Below are 15558 nucleotides of genomic sequence, written 5' to 3'. Positions count from 1 at the left end.
TTTGATCCAACATTAGCCTACTTCTCACATCATAATAGAGATGGCTCACGCTGCTTGGAAGATCGGTACGTGAATGGTTGATTCGATGGAACTTACAAACGACCCCTGGCTGCCGCCTCCCTCCCCCCCATATTTCTCTCTCTTCTCTCTCTGACACGTGAAAATAAATTATGCAATTATACAGGTCTGAACCAAACACATACACACACACACATACACACACACACACACACACACACACACACACACACACACACACACACACACGCGCGCGCGCACACACACACACACACACACACACACACACACACACACACACACACACACACACACACACACACACACACACACACACACACACACACACACACACACACACACACACACACACACACACCACACACACTAGAATGAAACCATTAACTGTGGTTGACAGCATTTAACAACGATTTTTAAAGAGAAATCAGTCAGCATTCAATCTTTAAAATCGTTTTATTTCCTATAATTATATTCTATAGAGCGCCTACTTTATTTCTGAACATGCATCGCACACACTTTATAAGGCCTGTAAGTTAAGCAATCACATTATGTACAAGCAACATGTGTCATTTTATCCTTCTGATATGTCTTTAATAACATTAAAAAGCTTTACAATTGTTAAGATTTCATCTACTAAATCGTACACTTTGTAGTTTATACACAATCTTGTGGAACAAAAAAAGTATCAAGTAAGACAACATACAGGGCTCATATTGGTTGACATTTTGCATAATTCTGACATTAACAATCCTTACAGATGGTTGTTTCATCAACAGAGCCACAACATATCTGCCATATGAAGACACATTTGTCTTTTCAAATGATCTGCACACTTGCATTTGTTAGTATGAAGATCTTAGTACTTTTGACATACATGTGTACAATCACATACTTCAGACAGTGATGAAGCCTTTACAACAAACTGTAGATCTGAAAAATATTATTTTGTATGTTTCCGATGTAATAAAGTGTAGCCTGATAGTAATGTTACTGTAGTGTAGATGCTGCTCAAATATATTGAGACATGGCAAAGCAATGCATAATAAAGCATTTTTCTTAGTCCCCACATTTTGAGGGGAGGGTGCTGTATACTGTTTTGACATTATGCACACAATTAAAATATTTCACAATGAGTGTATAAATGTTGAACAAAAAAGTGGAAATACACAAACTCAACAGATACACAGACACTCAAATTAACATGTCTAAATCTTCATGTACAAATTCAAATCAAATTAAGATGTTTATTATGGTGGCAGATGATGACTATGATTCTGCTATGGTAATGATATTCCTAATGATCATAAAGGGTTCATTTGCATCAGATGAAAACAGTTATTCAGAAGAATGAACCATTACTACACCCATGTACAGAAAGTGATACCGTCTTTCTGTAAGTTAGTGGTTAAACTGGCATACCTCCAGTATTTTCAGTTATTAACAATCAAGTCTTAATTCTGCTCTATGAGATGCTTTGCGGTTCTGACAATGGTTTCCATCTGTTCCTGGTTTATGAGGCTGTGGACAACAATGCATCATGATTCATGGTCCAACACATCTCTTGAAGATTGTTTACTTGCGTAAAAACAACATCACCATAACACTGCCATCATTTGCCACCCCCAGAAGAACCCAGGTCCACCCCATTGACGTTACATCATTCCAGAGCAAAATGGAGACAACCAGAGGTTTCAGTGGTCACACGGTAATAGGGATTATGAAACTAAAGACTAAATCAGAAACAGCAGAACACACACACACACACACACACACACTCAGGTTTAGCCTGGTCTCTTATCATCAAAGGCACCCCAGAGCGTTTGGAAGTTTGACTGTAGTGGCTCAGGGTGGTACTGGAATGCCGCAATCCCATGTGCAAGTCTCTGACAGAAGTGGCATCCAATACCAGCAGGCCAGGCTTATGGTGCGTTCATGACATGTCAGAAGAAGGAAACTCAAGAAATGCCCCGACTTGGGAGACTCGCTGCACAAAGATGATACCTGAGTTTCCCCACTTCTTGAGTATCAGAATCAACCGTTAGGAAGCTCTACACAACTAAATAGCCCTACTTATCATGAACGCACCATTAGATACAAGAGGAAAAGGCAGAGAGGGCAAGAATACCAAAAACAATAATGAACACAACAAAAACTCAACATCTCAACAAGTTAGACAAATGCAGTACGGAAAAAAACAGTTTTAATCCTAACAATTAAGCAAGGCTGATTTGATAATAAGGCCCAAATCAGCGATCCAGTTTAACCAGGTATAGACTTAAACTTTTAAAATAAAAAATGAAAGCACATAAGACAACCAGTTCCAATTTGAATGTGAAACCTTCCAAGCGAGATCCAATGTGAAACTGGAAACTGCTTTAGGATTTAATATGTATGATGGTCAGGTCAGCCGTCTGGATCGTTGGTTTGGTTCAGTAGGATGTACAGTGGAGGCTAGTGGAGGTAGAAATGTGTTTGATACCATTCCTCATTCTATTCCATGCATTATAATGAGCCCGTCCTCCAAAGTCTACCTCCACCAGCCTCCCCTGGTCATGAACTCCTCTGACAGTAGACAGGAAGGCAGGAGGATGCACCATACAGAGAGATTCACAGGCCAGCGAGGCAGTTTCACTTGAAACCAAATACCATCATGAAATGTCATGAAATGTAACCAAGAGATACAGTAAAGAGAGTAAAATCTCCTCAACTAGAGTTCTCGATAAAGTACATCCTAAACGTATGTCAACTTGTGATGATAAGATACATACTGATAACAGGTAGGAAGCAAGGAGGGAACAGAGGAAGTAATTCATTGCACAGAAACAGATTAAGAATTTGAGAAGAATGGACACCTGCTCTGCTGCTCAATGTATGGTATTGTGTAGTGGGAACTGTGAAGTTATTAATGAGTTGCTGTGAGTAGCGTGAAGATGCCCCCTGACACTGATCTTGGGTCAGTTGCTGGGTTCTATGTTTTACCCCATTATACTGTAGATTTAGGGAAGTTAAGCTGATCCCAGGTCCATGACAGGAGTGACCTCACCCCCAGGTGAGCTGTAGTAAGTGTCTCAGAGTCTTGTCTGAGAGACATCTTCTCTGCTAGGATTACAATTATAATTTGGTGCTGAAGGCTTGGTCCCAAACTAGACAGAAGTATAAGGCATGGAACAGGGTAAGGATTATGGACAGAATACTGTGTCAAAGTCAATACACTGTAGAGAGAGGGATTTCTGACACTGTGACCATTCCAGGGTCACTGACAAGACATTTTATGTACAAGTATTATGTATTTTATGTAAAAGAGGTATTGCTGCGTATCATGAAATAAATTCAAAGCATTTATCAGTAACATTTAGCTACTGCTTAATGGTCAATATTTAGCAAATTGGCAAGACATTCATTATACTGTGTTGTTTGACAGAATGATTGGACAGACTATGCTTATGTGTAGGATAATACATTTGATAAAAATCATACTGGAGGTTGTCGACATGAAGATTAATTAGAAAAGTGCAAAGGCTTAGAGAAAGCAAATGCTGTGATGTTAAAGATACATTTACTTAAGCACAGTACATACTGTAAGTCCTTAATTTAAAAACTATAGAACAAAAACAAACCAATAAGTTAAAAAAAAAAAGATCTTAAGACCAAAACAAATAAACTAATACACACATTGGATCAGTAGCGTTTGGCTTAAGCACACATTCTATATACAGTTAGGGTTTTACAAACAGTACCAGGCAGAGAAAGGTTTGCTTTTCAGTAGCAAATAAGAATACCAACCTCATCCCCAGACTGCATTCAAATGAAAAACTACTCTCTAAGACTCCAGGAGATGAGGAGGAGGAGGAGGAGGGGTAATTAGTAACCTTTTATACAGTTCAATTATTCAAATGGCTTTTCCCCATTCCGGCCAGTGGCTTTTACGAAACCGCAGTAGAGCAGCATATCATCGTGACAGTTAGGGTTTCGTCTCAGCTCAGAGGTCCTCTGTCATCCTCAGCAGCTCAAGGAAGGCTCCCACGGCACCAAAGTAACCCTTGAGACACACACACACATTTATTGTTTAATTAAATCAGTTGTGATAGTGTTGGCTGGCACAATCGCATGCAACGTCTCACTGTTTTGACACTGCTTAAAGATCAATGCATTCCATTGAGCATGACCATAACCATGACCATTGCATACTGACCTCATGCTCTAAGAAGAGGGCCTTCAATTGTCCTTTTGACCAGAAGTCCATAGCATAGGCAAGCAGCTTCGTTGACACAGTGTTGATTCGCAGGAAATTCCCAACAAACACCACTCTTTCGATTTTCTGAAAGATAACATTAAACAATTGGTAAATCTGACATGTTTCAGAGCTCATCCACAGAATGATTGTTGCAAAAAGCAAGAGAGGGAAACCATAATCAAAAGAGGATTCATGAAAACCTTTTTGGCTCTCTTTGAACCACAACATTGAAGAGTGGCTGCCCTCTAGGGAAGGGAACCTGTAGTCACAGCATCAGAATGGGCCCCAATTTGAGTCAGCAAATAGTGCTGAGCAGAGCAAAGAAACACTGTACAACTCAGAATACTGTACAGCATGATTTTTATTGTAGCTTTATTTTAGCTAGTTTTATGGTTTTGTGAAATGTTTTGTTTTTAGCATTGTATATCATGGAAACCAAAATCTCATTCTGTCTGTTAGAAATATTATGGTAAAGACGGCTGACTTTGCCACAATGTTACCAAATTTTGCCCATGCAAATTGGGACCGCACGCTTCAGTGACTCGGCAAGGCAGGAAGAGGTTGAGCAATGGCAAATAATTGCTCAATTCCTGGGATTGTGAATGACATAGTTGTGGGGATACCAAAATAACTAAATCTCTCCTTCTAATAGAATCTCACCAAAGAACAACATGAATCCTGAATACCAGTTGACGCCATCGGGAAAGCATTACAGGCCTAACTGTCAACTGAACAGTTATAAACAATATATTTTTAAATTCATTGCACTATTGTTTGATTTCTGTTATGTGTATATTCTTTGTTTGTGTGTTTTATTGATGTGTAAAGCAGCAGCACTCTCCAAGACAAATGTCTCTCCAGGGCCAATAAAGTTTATCTTATCTTATTATCACATGAACAACATGATGTTGTGTACTTTGTGGGCAAGTTGGGTACTTTGAGAGCATTGTGTACTTTGACGGTCATACTAACCGTAGTATATGCCATAGGTTACTATAAGGCAAATCAACATTTGTTTACCTGGTGCTCAAACTGAAAACATGACATTGAGGTAACTCAAGGGCAGATCATCTTCCGACATGGGATTTGTGTCAAATGGCATCCTGTAGTTGTTCTGTGTGCTTTGATAGCCCTGTACAATGCTGCTTGATCTCCATGCCACAAGGCAACACTGTAAAGAAGCTGAAAGCACACAGAGTGCACTTCTCATCGGCCACACATGCCGACTCCAGTTTCACCCTTTTGTTACATGGTGAGAGAATAACTGTGAGAAAGTGAACATCTTGTGTAAAAACCAGTCAGAGTAGTTACAACCACAGTGGTTAGCAAGAGCCAGGGATTGGTTTGTATGTCATTAAATTGAATACCACATATTTTTATTTTAGTAGATTCAAATGGTTTGTTGTGTGAAAACAATTATAACCACCTCACCTCGTTCACAGCACACATACGAGCGATGGAGCCAATGTTGTTGGTGATGGTGACCAGCGTGGCTCTGGCTAAGTCCTCCTTACTGATGCTGTCCCGCTTCTCCTTGCTCATCATGTGACCAAAACTGGAATACACAATGAACTTTTGAAAATACTCTCAAGTTCAATGCCTAGTTGTTTACTGCAACTGGAGTTCTTGGTCTGTTATTACACGTGTTATTACATGTTGTTAGAGTTAGAGATCTCACCTGGATGCTACAGCGGACCCCTGGAGACCGAAGCGTTCATAGTCTCCTCCATAGATGTCCTTCACAAGTTTGTCCACGTTGCTGCTGTCCCCCTTCGCCGCCATTTCCAGGGCCTCCTCGAACGTCTCACAGCCAGTCAGCAAGCAGCACAGGCCTAGGAATGTACCACCTCCCAAACTGTGGGGACAAAGATAACTATGGGAGGTATTGTTCGGTATGCAGCACTTATTTTGTCAAGAACTACAGGTTCATTAAGATGAAGATGGAACTATTCTATTTCAACTCTAAGACTAAAGTCATCATGGGTGTGTTCGTAAATTCACTATGAAAATCTGCTCTGATTTCAGAGCGCCATTGCATCTTGCAACGAGTTCCTCCGCCATTTTTAGATTGGAATGTTCAAATGCTCGGATAAACCATCTTTTCAGTCAGCTCCCAGAGTACAGTGCTCTGAATTTTCGAACTGAGAAGCTCTGAGCACTCTGAATTTCCGAACAACCAGAGAGCACCCCGGGTACGCTCTGGCGCTCTCAGAGCATAATATTTACGAACACACCCCATGTGATCTGAACGGAGTACCTTTAAACAAGAACACACTTGTAGGCATTCAAGGCACGTAAGAAATGTTCAAAGAGAACAGGGGTTATCAATGGCAGATAATGTCAAATAAACAAAGCTATGGTGGAGTGACGTAGGATTATCTTTCTTTGCCTACACTACAACTCTACTGCAGCAGAAGTGACGGTAGCGGCATGCGTCAGTTTACCTGGTGCCCGTGACCCGTTTGTAGTCGTCCTTGGAATAGACAGCCAGGACGCTGACCCCCGAGCCAATGTTTACCAACAGCATGGGGAAGGGGTTATCAAGGCAACACGGCCTCTTGACACAGTTCTCTGGGTCAGAGGGGTTCTCGAAAAAGTAGCCCTCTGGATGGCCGTTGAACCCCACTGAGTCAACGTAGAGCAGGCCCTGTATGAGGCAGTCCAGCTCGTCCAGCTTCTGCAGCTCCAAGTCTGCCACCTAAAGTCCAAATGTAGAACACAATATCTACATAAGGTTTTACTGTAACTGTTGGAGTCCAAGCCCGACCCCCTATGGCCCCCTATGACCCATCGAAACCAAATGGGACAACTAGGCTAGCTCTAAAATAACAGAAATGTAGTGGTTGTGATTTGGTGAATCCAAGCTAGAACAGATGTAGTGTCTACAACACTCCTAGAACAGATGTAGGTAGACAAACCCTCAAATATCCCCCACATTTGTTAAAGTCCAAACTCTCACCCTACACAGTAACATAACAGCCAAGCAATGTTTAACAGACTGAAACAGCCATTCACATGGCCTTCCAGACCATCACTCTTCCTACTCGATGACCCCGAAGTGATCTAACCAATCACTCACCGTCCTAAAATCATCCTCGAACTTGTAGGCGCCGCCTCCGGTGGCGCAGAGAGTGGTGTGCAGGCTCGAGAAGTTCTTGTCTCGGCCCATCTGGATGAAGCCCAGCATGTCCTGGGTGGGGAAGCGAATGAAGTGCAGGTTGCCCTTGCGGCCGCACATGGTCAGGTTCTTCAGCTCCAGGTGGACGTCGCGGATGCCCGTGTTGCCATAGGCCACGTTGGAGGTCAGGTAGCGACGGATGCTCTTCAGACTCTCCACCTCTTCCTGCTCTTCTTCCGCTGTGATGTCCTTGGGCTCAAAGTAGACCAGCTTCACCAGGGTGCCACCGATATCCATGCCAAACCAGGGGAAAGCTGAGAGACAAGAGGGTGTTTTTTAATTTTATTATTATTATCCTCAAGAGGATTTTGACAGACTAGTAGTCGGGTTTCAAGAATCGTTTTTTTAGAAAAGCTGTTTAAAGTAAACACAATGAAAACAATAAGAACACACATTATTCTTCTTATTTGTCATTAGGAGATCATCCACTGACATTTCTCTCTCTTTTGGAGAGGGAGAAGGGGGGAGGGAGGAGGAGGAGGAGGGGAGGGGAGGGGGGGGGGGGTGAGACTCTCTCACAGCAGCCGTTTCTGCAACAAAAGCAGAGAGCTTTGTTGCTATGGAAACACCAGCATGGAGAGAAGATTGCCTAGAGATCCTGCCCAACCCTCAATTAACTCTTGAGAGTGCAGCACAATGAATACAGAGTCAATAACTGTAGGCTCTCTGGGTTCATACCTCCTGGCTTTGCAATACATTTCACTCAAATACATACAACCACTGTCCGTATACGCAATTTCCTAAACAAAAATATTCAGTTTTCTATAAAACTATGGAATCTGGGGAATTTCTAATCATTTCTCGACTGAACGAAACTAGCTGGTCCTGAACAGCCAGTTGCGCAGGTTCTGTTTGGCTATGACTTCACAGCTGGTCATGAACCTTTCCATAGGTGTCTGGGGCTAAATAGTCATTGGAAATCAGCAAGCATAACTTTTGAACTGATACCCCCCGAACTGATATGAGAAGAAATCCAATGGGAGTTTTGAATAGTGCATCTAGTTTTCATGATATGCAATGCATTTTCAGACTCTGATTGATGCATACTTGATAGTATATCACTATATTTTTTATTTTATTCCTAACCTTATATTCATTGCACTGTTGAGATTGGAATAATGAATGAATGCTTGTAAGCATTAAAAAGCAAAAAATATATAATTATAAAGCATTTAATTGTACATTTACAGCAGTATCCTGTGCACATGATAAATAAACTTTGATTTGATTCAAGTAATGCATTGTTAAATAAAGGTTAAATCAAATTGAAAAACAATTAAAAATGGATGTAAATTGGAGATTTGCCTGAAAATTCAAGTTGGGTCCAAGCTATGATTCAGCCCACTATGACTCAGCAATGAAGTAGGTAAACACGTCAACAGGTTAATACATGCTCAAAGAAGAAGGAAAAGACGTTGTCGTTCATTCTTCCTCCAGATGGTTCAGGTTTGGACTGACACTTAGTTGAGGACAACTTCTACTTCCATCTACATGCTCAGACCAGGGATCTTTCTCAATTGTTAGAAACTTCATTCCTAGCTTCCTCTCCTCCGCCGCCCACTCGCTTCTTCTCAAAAAGCATTAGAAGAGAATATGTATGGGGAGGAACCGAGATCTTCTCCCCTGTTGCGTTGTGAGTAGGAAGCAAGTGGAGGCTGGAGGAGAGGAAGGGAGGAATTGAGTTTCTTACAGTTGAGGACGTTGTAAAATTAAAATTGTATCCAGGAACACCTGGGCCCTTGAGAATGCAAGGAACCTCTGCTGTGACCTGGAAGGGCGCTCTAACTTACTGGGAGGATTTACTGTAGGTGAAAGGTCTGTTCAACCCTGTTTATTTTCAAACACGTGAGCCATGGAGCAAAGTACTCAGCACAGTCAGCAGTCATAGAGAGTGTAAATTTAGGGTGTGAGTTAAGCATTACAACACACACACACACACACACACACACACACATACCACACACTTTAACTTAAAAGTCTGAAACTTGAAAAACACATGCACACGCACACACACACAAGACCAAAGATCAAGTCTGTGCAGTACTTTAAAACGCCATCAAAGTTCTTAGGCTCGAGGTCCAAAGTAGAACTGTTCTATCTTTATGGTCCATAGTCCATGGTCCAAGTCTGGCTCCATTTCTTAATCTGCCCCTAAGACAATCTTGAATTAACAAGCATCGGTGTTGCTTATGTGATCTGTAATGCTTAATCAAATTAGATTAATCTTGTCAATTGCATCTAAGCAACTTTCAGCAATTGTCTGAGCCATTCCTTTTCAATGATTATGGCCCTAATAGAAGTAGGCTCGCCTGCTTGGATTGCAGACTTATTTGCAGTGCCCAGAGGAATGCAGACAGGCCAGCGTATTGCTGTGTGGTGACCTCTTGGATAAATGGCTGGTCTGTATTCAGGACACAGATAATGTGCACAATGCACCACCATAATCTAGACTAGAGCATTAAAACAATGACTGTTAACAAATGTCTAATTGTGGATATACTATCCGGTCCACTTAGCAGTAAAATAAACAAACATGTAAGGTAAATGTAACCACTGTAGAGTGACATGTCTTACCTGGCTTTTTTACACTCTTAAGCTTCATTATGATCCTCAGGTTAAGGTGATAGCTGGATAAACTGAATCCAAGACATACGTGGTGGTCACTATGGCGTGATATTATCACAGCAATACATTAGGCTGCACTTCACTGACATAGTGACATTAATTGGGTTTACAGTGGAAGTAGAGGGGAGAGAAAGATCATCTGCTGGTAATGGGTTGGCTCCGTCAGGTCCTTAGGCCCGCCTCCTAGGGAGGTACTGCCTTGGCCCTCATATCAGCTGCGATTTCAACACACCTCCTGACTTGGCTTCAACCAATGAAATGGTACGACCCACCACATCAAACATCTCACAATAACAAAGGGGAGGAGAAGGAGAGAAAGAGAGCGAGGATAAATCTCATGTAGGCTACTGCGATAGTAACATTGTATCTATATATATCTATATATATATAATTATCATTAAATTATCGTTTTATATTGCTAATCACACGGGGCACATTGATTGCTTATTGCTCATTTTCAATTCACTTGAATTGATCTAGCCAGATCTGAGTGGATATGAATGGAAAATCATGATTGATTTTAACCTGATATATGTGGAATGCTATTAGAGGGTACAATAATAAAAAAAATCGTATTTTAAAATACATGCAGGCTTGTTGGAAGGAGGCACTGGTAATAATAATGAACACGGTTGAATGGGTTTATTGACATTCTTGGCCAGTCCCTCTACACACAAAGCGAAATTCTCTCCTGCAACAAGACGAACTGGTTCATTGTAATCATGCAAACACAGCGACTGACTGGAACATATCAAATGGTCTGGAATACCATCCACTTTCGATGTGAGCAGGCTACTTCCACCGAAACCTTTAAAACCAGTTACCATTGTTGGTATTTTAGATTATGGATACAAAGACAGTTTCAATGTCGCCTAATTTGCATAGGCTACTACATGATGCCTTATAACGCAGTAATAAACACACCCCTCTTGTCTTTGACAGCCGTCAAAATGTCAGCTGCAAGGTTGAAACACTGTTACACCAATCCAACAAAAAATACTTACGCGGTCTATTCTTTTTACCAGAATCCATTCTTCTCCTGAGCCTACACCGTTTAGCAGGCGACTCGTTATTCTGGACATCTTCCTGAAGATGGTGGAAATTTTCAATTCCATTATGGCTACCACTACTGCTACTACTACTACCACCACTACTACTACTACTACTACAGCCTCCCCCACCACCACCGCTGCAACTGCTGGTGCTGGTTGAATTTAAGGCATTGCAGCTCCCATTGCATGTTTGCGTGGGATGAAATCCATTTGTCAAACCATTCCCAATGCAAGCCCCTGTTCTTTTCTGGTCCGATGCTTTGCTATGATCCATTTTTTTTTTTTTTTTTGGCGCAGAGAGCACAGTCAGGCAGTCTCGGGAAATCAGTCCGCTCACTATGTTCCTTCCAAAGGATGTAATATGTAGCAATGACGCAATTGCTACCGACAATGTAAAATGTTACGCCGATATAACAGCTATGATTAATGCAAACGATCATGTAACGACTGTTAGCACATTTGGTTGAGGTCACTGTCGGTCATCTTGGTTTTCATGCTTCTCTCTTGCGGCAGCTTCCGAGTTAACAGCCGGTCGCCGACGTCATTGTACAGTCTCTGGTTTCGAGTTTCGTTCATCCCCTTTTTGCTTAATGATTAAATTCTTAATCTCGCATTATCTCATGCCTTAGCCATTATTAGGCCTAGTTATTTCTTTCTTACATTATGACACATTAATAATAGCCTTTGACTGAAATTATTCCGAATTTCTTTTGTCTAATAAGGAACTTGTAATTATTATTATTATTATTATTATTATTATTATTATTATTATTATTATTATTATTATTGTAAGTAAGTAGTAGTATAATAACAAATATTGCACCTGAATTGCTCATTGTTACACTGTTTAATTACACAGTAAAACTGCCTTTTGAATAACGTTATGCTTTAAAAGACTTATATATTTTATTGATTTAGCATACAGCACTTTTAATTGTCACGTCTATTAGTAGGCTAATGTACGTACACAAATTAAACAGTTAAACAACATATATTATTGTGAGATTTTCAGACAACATCTCGTATCAATTCCAGTCTCTTTTGGATGCGAAGCCTTGCTGCTCATTTGGACTAACCACATGATGGCGCCAAATGATAATGCATACCGCTTATTAGAGATAAGAGTTAGAATATCCGAATTCTATGAGCTAATGTATAATTTGGTCTGGAGCCATTTGTTGCCACATTAAACACACAAGCACGCACGCACACGCACACGCGCACGCACACACACACACACACACACACACACACACACACACACACACACACACACACACTCCTAAACTCACAGAGAGAGAGAGAGAGAGAGAGAGAGAGAGAGAGAGAGAGAGAGAGAGAGAGAGAGAGAGAGAGAGAGAGAGAGAGGGAGAGAGAGAGAGAGACTCACACCATATTACCCGATTCATTTAGTTTAATAGATTATTGATAATCATATGGTTGATCGAATGTCTATCTAACCTTGACCGACAGCCACTGTACAACCCATTAAATCCGTAATGTGTTTGGACACAGAGAGGATACTTTTCCAATGTTGTTTTTATTTTTATTTGATTTCAGGTTAATTTCACCAGGTAAATTGACTGAGAACATTATTCCATACTGCGCGCTCTGACGTCATCCCAGTATACTTCTGTCTCGCGGAACCAACCTCTCCTCAGTGACTTCTTGGCTGCGGTAGTGGTCACCGATAAGGCGCATTGCATCTTCCAAAGTATTACAATCCAATCTTGTTAACCGGAGTCTGTTTATCCTGATAATCTACTCTCATATCCCTATTAACGTTAGGCCTATAATGCTGCGTTGGCTCCGGAGTGCAGGTAGGGGAAAAAACGAATGAAGTTGGGATACTAATTTAAAAAGAATCAGCCCTACAAATTGATGGATTACAATTGTTTCAATGATGGAACCAGTAAAGTCTCATTAATCGTAGTATGAGATCATCGATTACCAAAAACCTGATGAAGGAACTTGCCAGGAGCGGCATGTCTACGGAGATGATGGATCTGAGTCCGTTTAGAGCTCAAGAAACAACGAGCGCAACTTTGCCAAGTCTGAGTCCCACTGAAAATGACACGACTTGCGCAGAGCAGATATTTACCCACGGGAACGTGGAGAAAGTGCTTATCGGTGGAGTTCTCACTACGCTCACTTTCCTCACTATTTGCGGGAATTTATTGGTGGTCATATCCGTGTGCGTTGTCAAGAAACTCAAGCAACCCTCCAATTATCTTATTGTGTCCTTGGCCTTGGCCGACCTGTCGGTAGCCGTGGCTGTGATGCCCTTCGTCAGCATCACTGACCTTATTGGAGGTCAGTGGATCTTCGGACAGGTGTTTTGCAACGTCTTCATTGCCATGGATGTGATGTGCTGCACGGCTTCTATCATGACATTGTGCGTTATCAGTATTGACAGGTGAGTCAAGTTGCACCTCAGTCCCGAAAGATAAGCCTTTTTAAAATAGTTAAATAATGATTTGTATTGCTAATTGCTGTACATTAATCGAACACTTTATTAGGAACACCTGTAGGCCTACACGTTATCATTCATTCAGGTGGTGTAATGGTGTGGGGAATGTTTTCTTGGCACATGTTGTGCCCGTTAATACCGTCATCACTTGAATGTCACAGCCTACTTGAGTATTGCTGACCATGTGTATCCCTTCATAGCCACAATGTACTCATCTTCTAATGGCTACTTCCAGCATGATAATGCACCATGTCACAAAGCAAGAGTCACAAACTAATTTCATGAACATGACAATGAGTTCAGTGTTCTTCAGTGGCCTTCCCAGTCAACAGATCTGAATCCAATAGGATCCTTTGGGATGTGGTAGAACAGGAGATTGACAGCTCTAAAGTGCATTTGAAAAAAATGAGAGCGGAAGGGAGGCCCTACCCAGTATTAGTACAGTGTTCCTTATAACGTGTTCGGTGAAATGCCAGCCTCAATAATGAGAAAAAAAGTTACTTGTGATGCTAATATAAGATATTCAATATTCATATTCATTATCCATTCATGAGTCAGTCACAGTCACTTAATGTCTATCACATTCAGTCACTTCCCAGTCACTTCCCATTCTAACCTAATTCCTAATCTCTACCCCCTCTGATCTAACCTCTAACCAGGTACCTGGGCATTACTAAACCTCTAACCTATCCTGTGAAACAGAGTGGAAGATGCATGGCCAAAATAGTCCTGTTTGTATGGCTCCTGTCTGCCTCCATCACCCTGCCCCCATTATTCGGCTGGGCGCAGAACGTCAACGATGACAAGGTGTGTCTGATCAGTCAAGACGTCGGCTACACTATCTACTCTACTGCCGTCGCCTTCTACATCCCCATGTCAGTGATGCTGATGATGTACCACCGCATATACCGCGCCGCCAAGGTGAGCGCCGCCAAGCACACCATCGCCGGCTTCCCCAGAGCCCAGGACGAGAGGGGGGGTGTGGACTGCGTGGCGGCGGCCCTCAAGCTTCAGAAAGAGGTGGAGGAGTGCGCCAGCTTCTCTCGCCTGCTGAGGAACGACAGGAAGAACATCTCCATCTTCAAGAGGGAGCAGAAAGCTGCGGCCACTCTGGGGATCATCGTGGGGGCCTTCAGCGTGTGCTGGCTCCCCTTCTTCCTCTTGTCCACGGCCAGGCCCTTCATCTGTGGGGTGGAGTGCAGCTGCGTGCCTCTGTGGGTGGAGAGGATTCTACTGTGGCTAGGCTATGCTAACTCACTCATTAACCCTTTAATCTACGCCTTCTTCAACAGGGACCTGAGGACCACCTATCGTAACATCCTGCTGTGTAGATACAGGAACATCAACCGCAAACTCTCGGCAGCCAGCATGCATGAGGCTCTGAAACTGGCAGAGAGACCAGATCTGGTGATCTAGACACTGTGATAGTCTCACTGTGCCAAGGCTTATGGGTTTTTCCATGTATAGACAGAGTGTCTGTGGAATGAGACTAACCAAGGAAAAACAGAATGATACAGCATGAATGTGTCGAAAACCCCAGGAAGCCTTTAGAAATCAGTCTTGTTGTCCTCAAATTGTTGGGTACACAAATCCATTGCTCTTATAAAAACACTCTCCTGTCTGGGTTGCAAAGACAGATTGCACACTCAGATAAGCACAGAGAGGAACCGTCGACTGAATGTCTGTTTTCGACTGATATTTTGCTGAGGTACTGAAAATGGGTATTCAATCACACTAAAATACCATTTTAAAATGACACTAAAATGCATTTAAAATCTCTAGCATTTGTAGATAGCACACTGCTGTACAATATGTCCCTGAAAGGACAGCCAGTATTGCTCATTTAAGGTATGATTATATTGTCATGTTATTTTTTGTTACATATCACTGGTAAAACCATTGTTAATGGGTAAAGAAGTTTGTTAAAAGATTGTATATAAAGGTCATGCGATGTCTGTCA

The 15558-nt window shown here is 41.8% G+C and overlaps 2 protein-coding genes across 2 annotated transcripts; one reads left to right on the top strand and one right to left on the bottom strand.

Annotated features, from left to right (window-relative positions):
- Nucleotides 1-527: 527 nt before the first annotated feature.
- On the bottom strand, nucleotides 528-10127 carry pank1b (pantothenate kinase 1b). The gene is made up of 7 exons (XM_080541674.1): nucleotides 10026-10127; nucleotides 7353-7705; nucleotides 6718-6971; nucleotides 5952-6128; nucleotides 5705-5828; nucleotides 4232-4357; nucleotides 528-4078 (listed from the first exon to the last, which is right to left on the bottom strand). Exons 1-7 carry the CDS (start codon nucleotides 10051-10053, stop codon nucleotides 4019-4021), a joined length of 1122 nt encoding a protein of 373 aa, XP_080397800.1. The 5' UTR covers nucleotides 10054-10127; the 3' UTR covers nucleotides 528-4018.
- Nucleotides 10128-13062: 2935 nt separating this feature from the next.
- Nucleotides 13063-15014, top strand: htr7 (5-hydroxytryptamine receptor 7; the record flags this gene model as incomplete). Its single annotated transcript, XM_080542223.1, has 2 exons — nucleotides 13063-13544; nucleotides 14258-15014. 2 exons carry the CDS (start codon nucleotides 13063-13065, stop codon nucleotides 15012-15014), a joined length of 1239 nt encoding a protein of 412 aa, XP_080398349.1.
- Nucleotides 15015-15558: the final 544 nt, after the last annotated feature.

The sequence above is a fragment of the Nansenia antarctica genome (assembly GCF_963989245.1).
Source record: "Nansenia antarctica genome assembly, chromosome: 11".
Lineage (NCBI taxonomy): Eukaryota > Metazoa > Chordata > Actinopteri > Argentiniformes > Microstomatidae > Nansenia > Nansenia antarctica.
Note: the sequence above shows the minus strand (reverse complement) of the source record. Positions and strands in the feature narration are given on the sequence as shown.

Coding starts and splice junctions, on each gene's coding strand:
- pank1b (XM_080541674.1), bottom strand. CDS start 10,053: ATGAAGCTTAAGAGTGTAAAAAAGCCAG. Junction 6,972..7,352: donor TCGAGGATGATTTTAGGACG/GTGAGTGATTGG, acceptor TTTGGACTTTAG/GTGGCAGACTTGGAGCTGCA. Junction 4,079..4,231: donor CCCTCTTCTTAGAGCATGAG/GTCAGTATGCAA, acceptor GTGTGTCTCAAG/GGTTACTTTGGTGCCGTGGG.